General features: G+C 36.9%; 1 protein-coding gene across 1 annotated transcript in view; it reads right to left on the bottom strand.

The window, feature by feature from the left end:
* CEP128 (centrosomal protein 128) overlaps positions 1-15847 on the bottom strand; it is a 348318-nt gene that overhangs the window by 35633 nt on the left and 296838 nt on the right. Inside the window, exon 20 of the mRNA XM_081083727.1 lies at positions 6101-6124. Within this exon, the coding sequence (XP_080939853.1) occupies positions 6101-6124 (24 nt within the window). The remainder of the gene's footprint in view (positions 1-6100; positions 6125-15847) is intronic.

Below are 15847 nucleotides of genomic sequence, written 5' to 3'. Positions count from 1 at the left end.
TGAATGGGTTCCCAGGAAGTGTCAAGTTCGAACAAATCCAAAATTTTACAATGTAGCTCAGCCAAGACCGCTGAGATTCACCTGATTCTGGGTCAAAACTGTACAGAGCACACTGCGTTTTATTTGGTGGGAAGCCAATCTGACTGAACTTTTCAGGCAACCTCAATGAGAGGCAAGTAGCCTTGGCAAAACCCAAAATGAACCTAACTTGATCTTTGGTTTTGAAACAGTAGATTCTGGCTTTATAAAGAGATAAAGGCAAGTTTTACTTAGCGTCAAGATTCTTACAAATACTTAGAAGAGGCATTGCAAATAATTTATGGTTATTTGGCCAGATTTACATACTCAAGTCAGTTATTTCCTGAGCTTAATGGGGACACCATAGTAAGTACATTAACTCTAGTGGGCCCATGCACTCCTAAGTGCCCCAGAGCAGAATTTAGTGCCCTAACAAAGAATAACAGCCTCTCTTCAGTAACTCTCCCTGTAGAGTAAACTGCACATGTAGCAGGATAAGCACAATTAGTAGCCAGATCCAGGGCAGGAAGGAAGGCAAAATAAAAACTCCAGCCCAGCCTGCATGGTTCAGTGGCTGAGCACCAACCTATGAACCAGGAGGTCGAGGTTCAATTCTGGGTCAGGGCACATGCCCTGTTGCAGGCTAGATACCCAATGGGGGTCCTATAGGAGGAAGCCAATCAATGATTCTATCTCATCATTGATGTTTCTCTTTTTCCTTCCCTCTCCCTTCCTCTCTGAAATCAATAAAAATATATTTAAAAATAAATAAAAACTCCCACAACCATTGTCTATTCTATTGGCAAACATGTGAAATAAGAGTATATAGTGTTACTCAGTAATTTCCATAGAGACATATTGGCATAATCCTATCCTTGGGGCACCAAGATCTTGAATATAACTGGCATGCACACTTCAAACCTGTCACCACTAGTATTAGCTGAAGGAATCCTATAGAGATGTATGAAAGACTCTAACAGGGTTTTAGAAATAAAAATCATATTTCTAAAAGTTTTCCAGTGTGTTGTAATTTTTCTTAACACAGGCACATTTATGTATGCTTTTCTCCCTATAGCTATGGTTAGCATTTATCCTGTTAAGTAGTATTATCTCTGTACACTGAAAATAAGGAAGATTAGATTGTTTTAAGTACCTTTATGTTGAGGAGCTGATGAAGCACTGACAAATTGAAAATATATAATTACACATTTGCTCTAAGTCAATGGTTTTCAAATAGTCCAGTAGATATTCTCTAAGTAATTTTTAAAACTTTACATCTACCTTGTCTCTCCTGCCCCCCATTTTTAAGTTGTCTAAATGTTTTCATCATAAGTTTAGGTAGTTGCAAAGAATGAAATTTCTGTAATACTGTAAATATTTTCAAATAAAACTCATATTACTCCTATAATCTTACTCAGTGAATTTAAAATAGTTCAATAATTTGTTACCAACATTTATCCACTTAGAAAATAACTAAGATCCTCTTTAAAAGACATTCTATATTGCTCCTTTTCCCTTTGAACTTATTTCCACTCTTTTTTTCTTACAGACTGTTATTCTAATACAAAATACATTTATGCGTGCAAGACTTTTTAGTGGCTATCTTATCATACCACACACATCCTTCCCTGTAAAAGAAAAAAGTATATATACAGAGGAAAACTGATTTTTAAGCATTCTGTGGCAATAATGCTCTGTTATATGATTTTTGTGGATTAATTTATTATTAAAATTAATATTAAGCATTAAATTTTGAGAAAAAAATATTGAATGTAAAAAAAAAACCCAAATCTTCCAAAAGTATATGTTTTAATGGGATGGGTATAGCTTCCCATTTGTTCTCTTGTATTGAATTAGCTCATGTATCCAGGCATAAATGCTAATTTTTGTTTAAAGAAGACAGGGTTCCCTTTGAGACAGCATGGAGGGACCTGGAGAGTATTATGCTAAATGAAATAAGGCAGTCAGAGAAAGATAAGTATCACATGATCTCACTCATATGTGTAATCTAATGAACAAAATAAACTGATGAACAAAATAAATCCAGAGACAAAGAAGCATGGAACAAATTGTTGAATCTCAGAGGGAAGGTGGGGGTGGGAAGAGATCAACCAAAGAACATGTATTCATATATGCATAACCCATGGACACAGATAATAGATTGGTGAAGGCCTGGGGTAGGGGTGGGTTTAAGGGGGTAAAAAGGGAACATACGTAATACTTTCAACGATAAATATTTAAAATATAAAATAAAATAAAGAAGACAGCGTTCAATTTCATATATATTTTTTGTTTCTACAGATGTAATCACTGAAAAATCTTATTCACATAAAAAAAGTACAAGAACGAAAATAGTTTTGTTGTAACAATGACACTCAATTTCTTGAATGCCTTCCTAGTTTTATGCAAAGATTGCATAGTGATCTGTCATAAAAATTAATTTTAATGATCTATTAGCTCAATCAAGTCCTCCCTTCAATTTTGTTGAAAACAAAGAATTAGAACCCACTTGACCTGCCAAAGAATTGTAATGTAGTTATTAAAGTCATTCACTTTCTGTTTCTGGAAAGTATATCAAAAAGACTTTATTTACCAAGACCTGTCAAGTAACTAAAACTGTTCTTTCAGCTAGATGTATTTCATAAGAATATGTATGCATAGTCCATGGACACAGACAATAGTGTGGTGAAGGCCCAGGGACGGGGGGCTAGCTTGAGGTGGGCAAAATCTTAAATTTTCTCTTGCTTGGCACCCAGAAGTGTCTTGGCTATTCTAGAGTATCCTATATAATAAAAGCCTAGGTTGCATTGCACGACGACATCACAAGATGGCTGCCACAAGTTGGCTGGCAAGGTAGATACCCAGTTGGGGGCGAACAGGCCAGCAGGGGAGGGCAGTGGTGGGTGATCAGGCCAACAGGGGAGGGCAGTTGGGGGCTATCGGGCAGCAGGGGAGGTCAGTTGGGGGCGATTGGGCCTTCAGGTGAACAGTTAGGCGTCAATCAGGCCAGCAGGGGAGCTGTTAGGGGGCAATGAGGCTGGCAGGCAGAAGCAGTTAGGGGTAATCAGGCAGGCAGGCAGGCGATCAGTTAGAGCCAGCAGTCTCTGATTGTGAGAGGGATGTCCAACATCCCCCAAGGGGTCCCAGATTGGAGAGGGTGCAGTCTGGGCTGAGGGACACCCCCCGCCCCCCATGCATGAATTTCATGCACCGGGCCTCTAGTTTTCTGTATAAAGGACTTGCATATTTGTCTTGTTGTGAGATTTTTTGCATTTTTTGAGCTCTGAGCTTTGCATTTTTTGTCACTTTGTATTCATATACTTTTAATTACATTTTCTCAGGGCTAATGTGGGAGTGAGAAGTAAAATGGGCTTTCATATACTGGTTTTTATCAAACATTCAGTTAGATATTTATTATTTCATTCTACAAATGTTTATTGGTTGTCCACTACATATCAGGAATTTTTGTCAGGCTCTGGGGATGAATTTGCAAGTAAAATGTCATTTCTAACCCAAGAAGCTGACCTGCTAGTGAAAGAGGAAAGGGACAAGTTGAGGAAGAGGAGGGAAAATGCACATATGGTTGTGACCTAAGTGCAGAGATAATTGGTAACAAGACAAATCAAGTTGCTCATTACGATAAAAAAAACAAAAAACCATCTTATCCTTTATAAGGTCTTACAATTACTGAACTTTTAAAATCAATCTTCTGTACATACTCCTAATGGAATGATGGAATTCCAGATTTTTACATTCAATGGCTTATGTACCCTTAAGACCAGCCCAGCCCAATGTAGACCACCAACACTGTTCTATGGTTTAAGTGCTGAGTAGCGAGAGAATAATAAATGATCTTGAGATAGTTTTCAGCAGCTGATTTTATGAACTATAAAATACTTTCCCAGTTGTGCAGTCTACCAAGTGCATTAAATCTGCTTCTTCTAATGCCATGTGAAGTCAAAGGGCCTCATAATATTTGATCATTAACATTAATACTGAGCATTTTCCTTTTTATGGTTTTACTTAATTACTTCAAATTAAATCCATCTTGAGAAAACTGCCATTGTAAAAAAACCTACTCCATTTAATTAATTTTATTTTTCTCATGATGACTTTTTATTTTTACCTTGATTCCTAAAGGAATCCTTAAAATAAGGCATCTATAATTCTACTCCATAGTACTTTTAGCAAAGAGATTATATAAATAAGAAAGACTAATAAATTCTTTTTTTTTATTGTCTAAAATTTTAAGACTAACAAATTCTAATAAAAGTTATAGGCCAACTGTTATTATTGATATAATTTTCAGCTTTGTGTGGTATACTGGTATAATGAAAATGTTTAAATAAGAAACAACAGCAATCACATAATGACAGTGATAACCTGACATATGTTTGGTCCTAAATATTTTCACATGTACCTTCTGTCTTAATTCTCACAATCTGATATAACAAGTTTACTTACAACCATATTTACAGATGAAGGAATCAAGGAACAAGTGACTTTCTGAATGTTGTATGAGTGGCATTTTGTATGCTGAACTCAAGTCCTCAAACTCAAAATTTCTGTTTTTGTTCATACTTTTAAAAAGAGCATTTAGTTCATAAGCCAAATCCTGTTGGCAAGACACTCCCCTAAGGTTAAGTAAAATATATGTGGAGGAACACTAAACATTTTATTCACCTACAATGTCATCATACTGAAACTGAGAAGGTCAGTGTACTTTCCAAATGGCCCAGTTAAATTTAAGGAATAGATTATTTACCCACTAGGGTCTGGACACTGTCAATCAAAATCTCTTGTTTACACAGGACTAAAGTGTGCTCCATTAGCATCTTTCCATTCCTCATACTCACAAAAAAAAAATATTTTATTCTTCATTAGCCTTATTGTTTAAAGGTTTCTTATTTTTTTCTTCATTAAAAACACAAAAAGATAAAATAAAAATCAACACTAGTCCCAGGCCACTCTTAATATTTTGTGTTTCCTTAAAGTCTTTTTCTTAAAACAAAATTTGTATATTTGACACTTGCTTCATACTCTCCATTATACCTTCAGATACCACTATTTTCCCCCACATAATGGCGTGGCAATATTTACTTTTTAAAATATGATTTTCTATGGCTGAATAATATTTCATCATAAAGTGGTACCATTAATTTATTTTACTATTCTTCTAATTCACATGGTTTTTATTATAAAAATGTTAAAAAAGTAATATAACCATATTTTATAACACTTTAAAAACAGAAGAAATGAAATCAAAGCCCTAATTCTTGTCTAACAAGTCACTTTTCTGAGTTTTGCTCACTCTCTTATATTACTTTTACATCTGCCTATCATTATATGTTATCATTAAAGTGTGTATGATTTTGTATCTTGAACTTGTTTCCATTTAACATTGTATTATAAGCTTTTTCCATAACCACTGTGGCACAGTGGGTGGAAATTCCACATTAAACTGAACCATTATATTGTCAAAAAATAAGTCGGTCCCCTTTTTATCCTAAAATCATTTAAAATAAATCATTTTTGCAATAAATATTGCAAGCATGTGGTCTTTACATTCTGGCACTTAAAAATATTTCTTAATACTAGATTCCTGCAGGAAAAATTATTGAGAAAAAGACTGACCAGCTTTTACCACTATTTGGATATTAGTGAAAATGATGTGAAAAATATTAAAGCTGATTATCTTATCTGAACTTCAAAGCATAAATGGCATTCTGATGTCAATTTTTCATCCACCAGTCCTTTTAGTGATTGAAAAAGACAGAAACATACAGGGCACTGATCATATAAACTAATTACGTTTTCCTTAGCAAATCTTAGCATCATCATACTAAAGAGAGCAGTGGCCACTTAAATATGCACGTTTTTTGTTTTTACTGATTTTTTAAAAATTTTAAAAGTCTTCATCCACATACCTTTCACGTATAGTTTAGCTTATTTCCCCCTTTGAGTCTTAGATGTAGTATTAGAAATGTTTTCTGGAGCTGCTTCCTTTGGGGAGTGCTCTGACATCCATGTCAGGACCCTGCAGGAATTCTGATAGAAGGAAAAAGAAAATGCCCCAACTTACCGTTTCTAACACATTTACACGGTCCTGCAAATAAAGCACAATATATCATTATAAACGCAAAGCTACTAAAATAATTTCAAGTTTACTTAATTTTCAGATGTTCTTTTTATTCTCTATTACTAATAATTTGTTTTAAAATGTAAAAACTGAAAACTCAGGGTGACTCTACAATAGAATTAATCACAAAAGGATCACTGTGCTTTTCCTCATCTCTGCAGGAGTTAGGATTCCAGGGTTTAATTTAGCGGTAAATACCATACATTCACATATAATTGCTAAATGGAATAGATTTTACCTCTTCTGCATTAGTAAAATTATTTATCTACTTAAGGATATATAATATTAGATACTTTTGAATATATGAACCATGACTAGACAATAGTAGTGATATAAAAAAGGAATTTAGTAATATATCAGTTCTCAATTAGGTATATAGCACAAAGTTTGATCTTGCAGGAAGGTAAAGTTCAGACATAAGAATACTTTATCGAATTAAATTAATGAGTAAATTGTTCATTAAAACAAGGCAGGAAAAATAAATGAGAAATATGTGTCACATACAACCAATCCTGAACCCAGATGGGTCTTCATCACTTATGGTATCTTAAAAGGTTTCACAGAAATAGCAGTTTTAAAAAGGGTTATTGACAATAATACTTAAAATGTTAAAGTATCAGGAAAATGGCTGCATTCTCAATCCAATGGTTGTATTCTCAACCCTCTCAGAGCTGACAGCTATAGACAGGGAGTTTTTACTAAATACAGAAGCTGAATTTGACAAGGAGGAGAGTCTGAAGATTTAAGAAAGTAGAAAGCCATCCTTTCTAGGAGGGTCAAGGCCATTTTCCTTTCCTTTCTTTCATTTTAAGCAGTTGGAAGAGACAAGTGAAATCTAGATTTGTTTGTTTGTTTGGATAATCAAATTAATCCTTTAGTCCTAAGAGGGAAAGGGGTAGGTATGGTACAGAGAGCCACTCAGCTCAGGTCCCCTGTGACTCTGCTGGGACCACCATGGACCCACGACACCAAGTAGCAGAAAAAAACCAGCCCTCACCTCCTTTCTCCCAGCTTCCCCTAACACAACCCAGAGCCTTGCTCTAAAAGGGCTTCTGCAACCCAACCTCCAAGCCTCAAACTGGGAGACTGAGCTGTACATTTCTACCCTTTAAACGTTTGGCTACGTGGGCAGGGGTTAAATGAATCAATTATGCAAAATCAGTCCAAAGCAGATGATTTTTAACAATATAACCTGTTCAACCACATTTTGCTGGCACACTTGAGAGAACTTCACCCTTGAACCCAAAGAGTCATGAAGATAACTGCTATTCTGTTGGTGACTTATCCACTGTCACATTTGAGCGCTTCATAATAAATGCATACAATGCCTCAAGTGAGCTTTGATCTGTTGTTGCCAGGCATCTATTCAGTGTATCTGGACAAAACCATTGAGCAACGCTTTATCATCCTTTGCAAAAAGAACAGAACCTCATTAGATGCCTATAGAGACAGAAACAGACTTTGTACCGCAGCATATCTATATGAACCATCTCAGAAGGCTCAACATATTCACAGCCATTGTTTGGGCCTTAAGTTTTCCCCAGGCCATATATTTATGGGCACACATTATTTAGGATTATCATATTTTAAAAGCATACATACAGGTAGTTTGAAATCAGTAATTTCATATGATGTCAAAACAGTAGAACTGAATTAAATATGCCTATCTTAATTCATATCTTAGTGTTTGACAAAGGTTAACTGATAAAATATATGTAATAGTCTTCATTTCACTTAAATATTTGTTACAGGATTTTAGAAGAAATATGTACTGTCATGGACCACATGTTCTTATCCTAGCAAAATTCATGTGCTGAAAACCCCAGTGTGATGGCATAGGGACAGGTGGAACTTTGGGAGGTAATTATGTTAAGAGGAAGGAGCCCTCATGATGGGATTAGTGCCCTTGTAAGAAGAGACAAGAATGCTTGCTTCTCTTTCTGCTCTTTGCTGTGTAAGGACATAATGAAAAGATGACCTTCTCCAAGAACCAAGTCTGCTAACACCTTCCCAGCCTCCAGAACTGTAAGAAGTAAATGTTTGTTGTTTAAGCCTCCCAGGCTACAGTAATCTGTTATAGCAATTCCAGCTGACGGGGAAGCATGTATCTAGTCTATAAGACTGTGATCACAAATGGTCAAGAAAACTCCATTTTGTTAAAGTATAAGAATCAATAAATGATCTATTTTGATGCAATTTACTTATGCCCATTTGTTTACTATAATCTACTTCATTCTAAATCAATAAATAATTATTTTGATGTAATTTACTTATGTCTATAACCTACTTCATCCCAACATGGTACTAAGACAGCTTTCCATGAAAAAATGTACATGCTCAGAAAAAGAAAATTCAAGAAATAGAAAATTTCAGCTTCTATGTAAAAGAATTAGGCTACTGCACATTCTTATTCTCAAACAAAAATACCTGCATACTTCCTCTCATGTTCTTCTTATTAAAATAGAGATAACTTAAGTCAATATTGTGGCATTAATACAATCTATACAAAAATGTTAATATATGTCCTAGAATGAACATGTAATTATACCAAAATAAATTATATTCTTCTTAACCTCTCCCACTCTTACTACAACCACTCTCACTTAAACTACTAGATTATAGTTTAAATCTCCATTTCAGCAAATTTTACCTTCAAGCTCAATTCAACCTTCAAGTTCAACACTCTCCCAACTCCCTGACAACAAACTCCCGCCAGCCCATGCTTGGACCCAGAAAAGTACTGTCAGGGCATTGAAAGGGGTTTAGGAGGTGGGAGGAGTAGACAGCCTCTGAAAGTAATGAAACACTCTCACTATAATCATGCCATTTCAGGTGGTTTCAGTAAGTCAATGGTTCTCATTTTTGAAGCTATGGACTTTCTGTGAGAGTCTGATGAAAGTTGATCTTCTCCCCTGGACTGTATGCTACCCACAACACACACATAATTCTCCATATACTTTTACGAGAATTGCAGACCCTCTGAAGCCAAGCTATGGTCCTCAAGTCCTTTTACTCTAAATAAAAACATGTAAATAAATCATTTTATTAAGCCAAATCTATTTATTTCTCCTGTATAAAATATTTCTAGATAACACCAAAAACAAGGGGGGCAGGCAATTGGGAGTGAAAGGTCAAACAACAATCAAAGAAAAAATGTTCTTCAAATACTTTGGGGGGGAAAATAGTCTTAGGGAAAGTAAACTGTTTTGTTGCTGTTGTTTCTTTTTTGTGTGTTTTTGGATAATTTATTTTCCATTGTTCTTTAGTTCTAAGGAGGGAAAGTCTGAGAGACACCTAAAATGGCAACCATCATTTTAATGTTTACTTTTAAAGATTATACATGTAGTTACTGCACAGTTTTTGAGTTACAATGGACAGTGCTAGCTATTCTCATCATATTACATATACTTGAATTTCTAAGGAAAAATAATACTGCTAGACATAACATTTTATGTCTAGTTGACAGAGTTCTATTCTGGGGGAGGTATATAGCATATGTACTATAAAATATGTATTTTATTGAAAAATAGTCACAGGAATATAGACAGCACAGGGAATATAGTCAATTACATTGTAATATGTATACATGGTGTCACATGGGGACTAGATTTATGGGGGTTCACCTTGTAAGGTATATAAATGTCTAAACACTATGCTGTACACTGAAGTTAATATAAGATTATATATAAATTACAACAGGAAATTTTTTAAGTTTTAATAAATATGTATTTTAACTTTTCTTGATAAAGTTAGTAACTTGCCTTGAGCTGTATATATTCCTTTGCTACTTTATAAATGAACCAAGACAAATTCATTAGCATCATTGGAGATGGGAAAAAATTTGGAAGCTAAGTTAGGAAATGAGCACTAAACAGTTTATTTGATTCCGCTGAGCCAATCAACTAGACACATTGATTTATAAATTCCATCTAAGCGATGAACTAGAGGCCTGATAGGCCTAAATAATCAGAGCTCTTCTGCCTTTGGTAAGTGGAGTTGAACAGGTCTAGTGACTTCATTTTATCACAATAATGCAGCATTTACAAGAATGCTTTACATATAATACATTAGCATATTTAAAAAGCACAATAGTGGCATAAAAATATAACAAGAGTTTCTATTCCTTCCAAGTCGAAGAAACTTTAAAGTATAGAATAATTTTGGAAACTTCTCTGGGACTGCAGGTCAATGACAGACACATAATTTAAAAAAAAAAAAAACCCACAAAGGTGACACCCTGCCAGCACTGCTGTAAAAGCACAAAGCCTCTCTTCTGGAAGAAAAACCCACCTGGCTTCACTCAGAACAACCACTGCTCGGCATTCTTCCTGTCAATGCTAACTGTCTCATCCACGCTCACACTTCACCTGCTACTTCCTCCACGTCCACTATAAAATGAAATGCAAATATGTCCCTTTCTCCTCCACACATTTCCACATGGCAATCCATTTCATTTGACAAACTGGCAATCATTTCAAATGTATTCATGATATTAAATGAAAGCAAAGGTTTTTATTCACCACCACACACACACACACACACACACACACACACACACACACACGATCAGTGTTTGGTGATTTAAAATAAAAGAAAACCAAATAAAGAGATAAAGATCACAAATAACCTCAAAACTTCAAACCAAAAAAGCTATAGAATATAGCAAAAGATGGCTTTGAATATACCAAATGAATCATCAATCTACACATAAAATTACATGTTATCTGGTAAAAGTCAAAGTTACTCTAGACTTGTGAAAAGCTTTAGGATGCATGGCATTAAACAGCTTGAAGTGGTTTCCCCCTCACCCAGGGTTTGATTTAGCCATCTATATATATATATATGTCTAAGTGACTGGAATGACCAGAACGACTGGTTGCTATGATGCACACTGAACAGCAGGGGGCAGATGCTCAACACAGAAGCTGTTCCCTGGTGGTCGGTGCGATCCCACGGCCAACCTCCCCAGACTGGCCAACCTCCCACAGTTCCTCCACCTGGCCAGCAGGCCCTGGGCTGGGATGGGGAACCAGGGTGGGTGGTGGATGCAGCCCCATTCCCAGGTGGGCTGAGGGCCGGCTCCCTCCTTGGGGCAGGCAGCCAACCTCCTGTGCCCCATTCCTTCCCCTGGCTGGCAGGCCCTGATCAGCCTGCCACCTGCCCACCCAGGGGCGGTGTGGCGGCAAGAAAAGGAGGAGGAGGAGGGGAGGCGAGGAACCGCACAGTGGCAGAATGCTGACGATGGCGGCGTCAATGTCAGCATCAGCATCCGGCGTCCATTCCTTCTGCACCCGGCCCAGCGACCATCACCTCCTCTCTGGCCTGGACCTGAATGACCTGGCCCCGATCACCCTGATCACAGGCCAGGCCTACGGACCCCACCCATGCATGAATTTCATGCACTGGGCCTCTAGTCATTAAATAATTGTGGTCAATTCTTGTAAACTCATTTAACTAGCTGCTTATGAGGCCTTTAAATAAACTACTTCAAGGTCCAAAATGAGAAAACAAATATGAAAAGAAATCCACAGTAAAGCATCAAGATTTTGTCGAAATAATTGTCAATATGAACCCTTCAACATTCTGATTAATCAAAAAAAGCCAGTTTAAAAAGATGCATCATTTCCTAGCATGGAAGGAATACCCAGTAATGTTCTTTATTATCTGCTTTTCACCAAGGAAGTAGAAAATCAGAAGCAGAAACTATCACCAGATTTAAGAACAGAGTCAAAGTGTGTGCTCCACGTCTCTGATCCGTTCTCTCATCCACTGCTATTGCCATGACAGAGACCAGAGGCACCCAGCTGTTGTCTAGCATCCTTCTGCCCTATTCCTAGGTCTACATTTTGGGTTTGTGATCTTGTTTGTTATGACACCATTACTGACCATTTTACCTCAGTTTGACACCATTCGAGAAAGGCTGAGTTTGCACTTACACTGAAGTGGGATGTGTGTATGGGTTCCTGGTTGGAGGAGAAAGATGAAAAGAAAGATAAGCAAATGTGGCTCTGTGGGTTTGTTTCAACAGATTTCCTGCTGGGAAATGCAACCAGAAGTTAGGTATGGCTTTTGCTTAAAGTCCCTGTAAACACTTCCAGTCAACTGTATGAAACTGTATAAAAATCTCAGATTTACCCTTTGTATTTCAGACCACAAAGCAATGCGATGAGGTTTGTGTTTTCCCTGGAAAATGAAGAATTGCTTTAAGATTCTTCTTTAAAGCACAAATGTAATGTGATGCATAGGCGTGGATCTATGGGATAAGACTACAAACCAAATGAAGGGCAAAAGACAGGATTACCTTACTTTTGAAACTGCTCAATTCCACAATGAAACTGCAGGTACCAGATAACAGGAGTTCAGTGAGCGACATTTGGACTGGGGAACAACTAAACATTATTTGCAGGTAATATAAAGGCTATAATGGTGGTTAGGGGCAATTCAAATGACAACCAACATAATTTCAAAGATTAACTGTCCCCCAGGAGGGATATAGGGACTGAAGTAGAGTAGTAGGGGGAGAATGCCAACAGCCCAGAAGCCAACACATCATATTATTTTTTTTCAAGGCTTTACATTTTAAGAAATAGAGTGCACGTCTCCAGTTGTGAGGTGAGTCATATATTAGCTGAACATGCTCTGAACTCTTATGCAAATCACAGTGCAGCAGTGATTATGGCATAATTTATGAGTAGGTTTGTGTCAGGCACAACTTGGGGAAACAATAGGGTGTGCCATTTTTTCAGGGTGTGTATTTGACTGCCACCAAATATAGCTCAATATAGCTCGCTTAATAAGACTCCCTGAGGCTGACATCTCCTTTGTTTCCCTCAAGGGCAAATGCCTCCTGGGGTTCTAAGTGAAGAATGTTCACAAGGAAACCCACATAACCATAGAACCCTTTGTCCCAAGCTCCTTCCTCCTGAATATTTGGATCACAGCACCTGATGATTGACTATCATGCAGGTCACACAGCTGAGTCATTAAATGGTGTAGGCAGTCAGTCCACCCGGAGAATTAAATGGCTTACCTTTGAGCAATTCCAATAATCCACATCCTAATTTACATGCAGAGTCATTTACTCGATTCTTTTCAGGAATTAAAGCACAAGGAAGATTGTATTATAGACTCTCTCTCACTCCTATTCCCATATTCCTTCTGTGGGATGCTGTGCACAGGTCCCCCTCACCTTTCTATTCCAGAGAGGCTATTGATAAGTATAATCACAACACAAGCAAATGGTTTTAAATAATATATTTGGCTGACATGAGTTAGGCTTTTCTTGCTTCCTAATTCAGTTTGACCATGATTAAACCTATTATCAATTTCCATTTCCTAATATACAAGCCCAGGTAGGAAGAAAAGGTGGTTAAGGGATTTAAAACTAACCTTAAATTATCTATACTCCAAATATCAATGGTGCATTATTCTTAGTATCTAAGGAAATTAAGAAAAATAACAATAAACTTAGTTTTTAGTGGCACTTCTAAAAAGCATACCTGAATGCTGACCTATCCTGTATATCCTAAAATACAGTAAATGTATTTGGACTATTTAGTTTTAAATATCCTAAATATTTCTACCTATGAAATACTTAACTGCTTTTTCTTCCAATTGAGCTTCCTTGTGATTTCTCATTGCAGTCTGACTAGCATCTTCCCAAGATGGAATTTTAAACTGAAGCTTTGGCTGTTTGAGAGACGTGAGCAAAGAAAAAGAGTTGGAAAGCTCTACTGTCTTAAAATCATTGAAAGTACTATACATAGTAACAGCTATAAAAATAATGCTAATAGGACCATAATAATTTCAAATAATTTTTTAATATCTGCATTTGGAGTAAATATCATGATGTACTTTTCAACTGTTCCCCAAAATAATTCCTTACCCACCTTAAAGTCACACATTTTAGGAAAATCATTACTTGAAATTTAAAACATTTTACTCCTTAGGATAATAAATAAAGAGTAGTGATTGAGTTCAATTGCCTTGCTTTCAAAATCATTTCTGGAAGGAATTGATCCTTAATTCCAAAGTCTATGTCATGAAAGAGTAAATGAGATGAGAGTTTGTCAGACACACCCAGGCAGTTTTAGTGGGTAATGAGAACCACTTTCAACACTTACAACCTTACCTGTAGATAAGGAAACACTGATGCCTGGGATTTCAGGAGTTCAGAAAGGTCTGATTACTCAAAATTATCCTTTCCTTCCATTTGCAAAATTATTTAAAATTCTACCAATGGAACTTTATTCCTTCTTTTTTTGTTTTTGTTTTTTAATCCTCACTGGAGGATATTTTTTTCCATTGAGAAAGAGTGGAAGGGAGGGAGGGGGAGAGAGAGAGAAAAAAAATCAATTTTAAACAAATGTGAGAGAGATACATCAATTGGTTGCCTCCAGCATGTACCTGAATCAGGGCAGGGAGTGAAGCTGCAACCTAGGTACCTGCTCTTGACCAGAAATGAAGTCTAAGACTCTTTGGTTCGAAGGCTGACACTCTACCACTGAGCAACACTGGCCAGGGCTGGAAATTTATTCTTTGAGGAAGAATTCAAAAATTTATTCTTTGCCCCCCACTCCCATTAACCTTCTAAAAAGCAAACATCCTTGAGACAGATAACCATTAAACTAGCTCATTCCAAGGCAGGTCACAGTGAGTCAAATCTAGCCCACTGAGAGTTTTCATAGGTCCAGAAGAGAAGAAGCGTTTTTACATTTTTATTTGGCTGAAAAAAAACATCAAAGAATGCTATTTCATGACATGTGAAAATTACATATAATTCAAATTTCATTTTCCATAAATAAAATTTATTGGAAAGTAGCCTATTCATCTCCCTCTAAATAGTCTATGGTTGCTTTCACTCTATAATGGCAGAGTTGAGTGGTTGTGAGATGGCACATAACCTGTAAAATGGAAAATATTTTGCCCTTTACAGGAAGTATGACGACCCTTTGTTCTAAGGTGTTGGTATCCCCTAGGAAATACGACCTGCCTCACAGAGGTCACCCTGTGGCAAAACTATACAATTCTGAAAGGAGAGGATAAGGTGAAACACACTGATCAAAGGTAAGAAACGAGAAAGGAAGAAACACATCCCCAGAATATAAACCAATCCTTGGGCTGTATAAGTTTCTTCCTTTTCTCCATCATTTTTTCTTTCCTTCCAATGTCCTTTCTTCCTTCCTTCCTTCCTTCCTTCCTTCCTTCCTTCCTTCCTTCCTTCCTTCTTTCTTTCCTTTCTTCCTTTCTTCCTTCCTTCCTTCCTTCCTTCCTTCCTTCCTTCCTTCCTTCCTTCCTTCTTTCCTTCCTTCCTTCTGGCTCCCTTTCTTCCTCCCTCTCTTGTACTCATTTAAACATTTATATAATCCATCCATTCATCCATGCACACACTACTTTGGAGATTGGGTACATAGTTATTGACAAGGAAGATAACGGTCTCTGCCATCACAGAGCTTACACTGCAAAAGAGAAGATGAAGACACAAATAAGAAGATACTCAGCAACTATGATGGGAGTGGGGGCAGAAGTTCACCTTAGAGAGGTGGGTCAGGTTAGGGTCCCACAGAAAGATGGCATCTGAGCTGAAACAAAGGATGAGCCATATTTGAAAGACTTAAGGGAAAAGGCTGAGAGAGGAGGAGTGGCACATGCAAAGTTTCTGGGACACAAAAGGGACCATTTAATTTCAGG

Source organism: Myotis nattereri, assembly GCF_964212035.1.
Source record: "Myotis nattereri genome assembly, chromosome: 1".
Lineage (NCBI taxonomy): Eukaryota > Metazoa > Chordata > Mammalia > Chiroptera > Vespertilionidae > Myotis > Myotis nattereri.
This window is presented reverse-complemented; position numbering and strand designations above follow the sequence as displayed.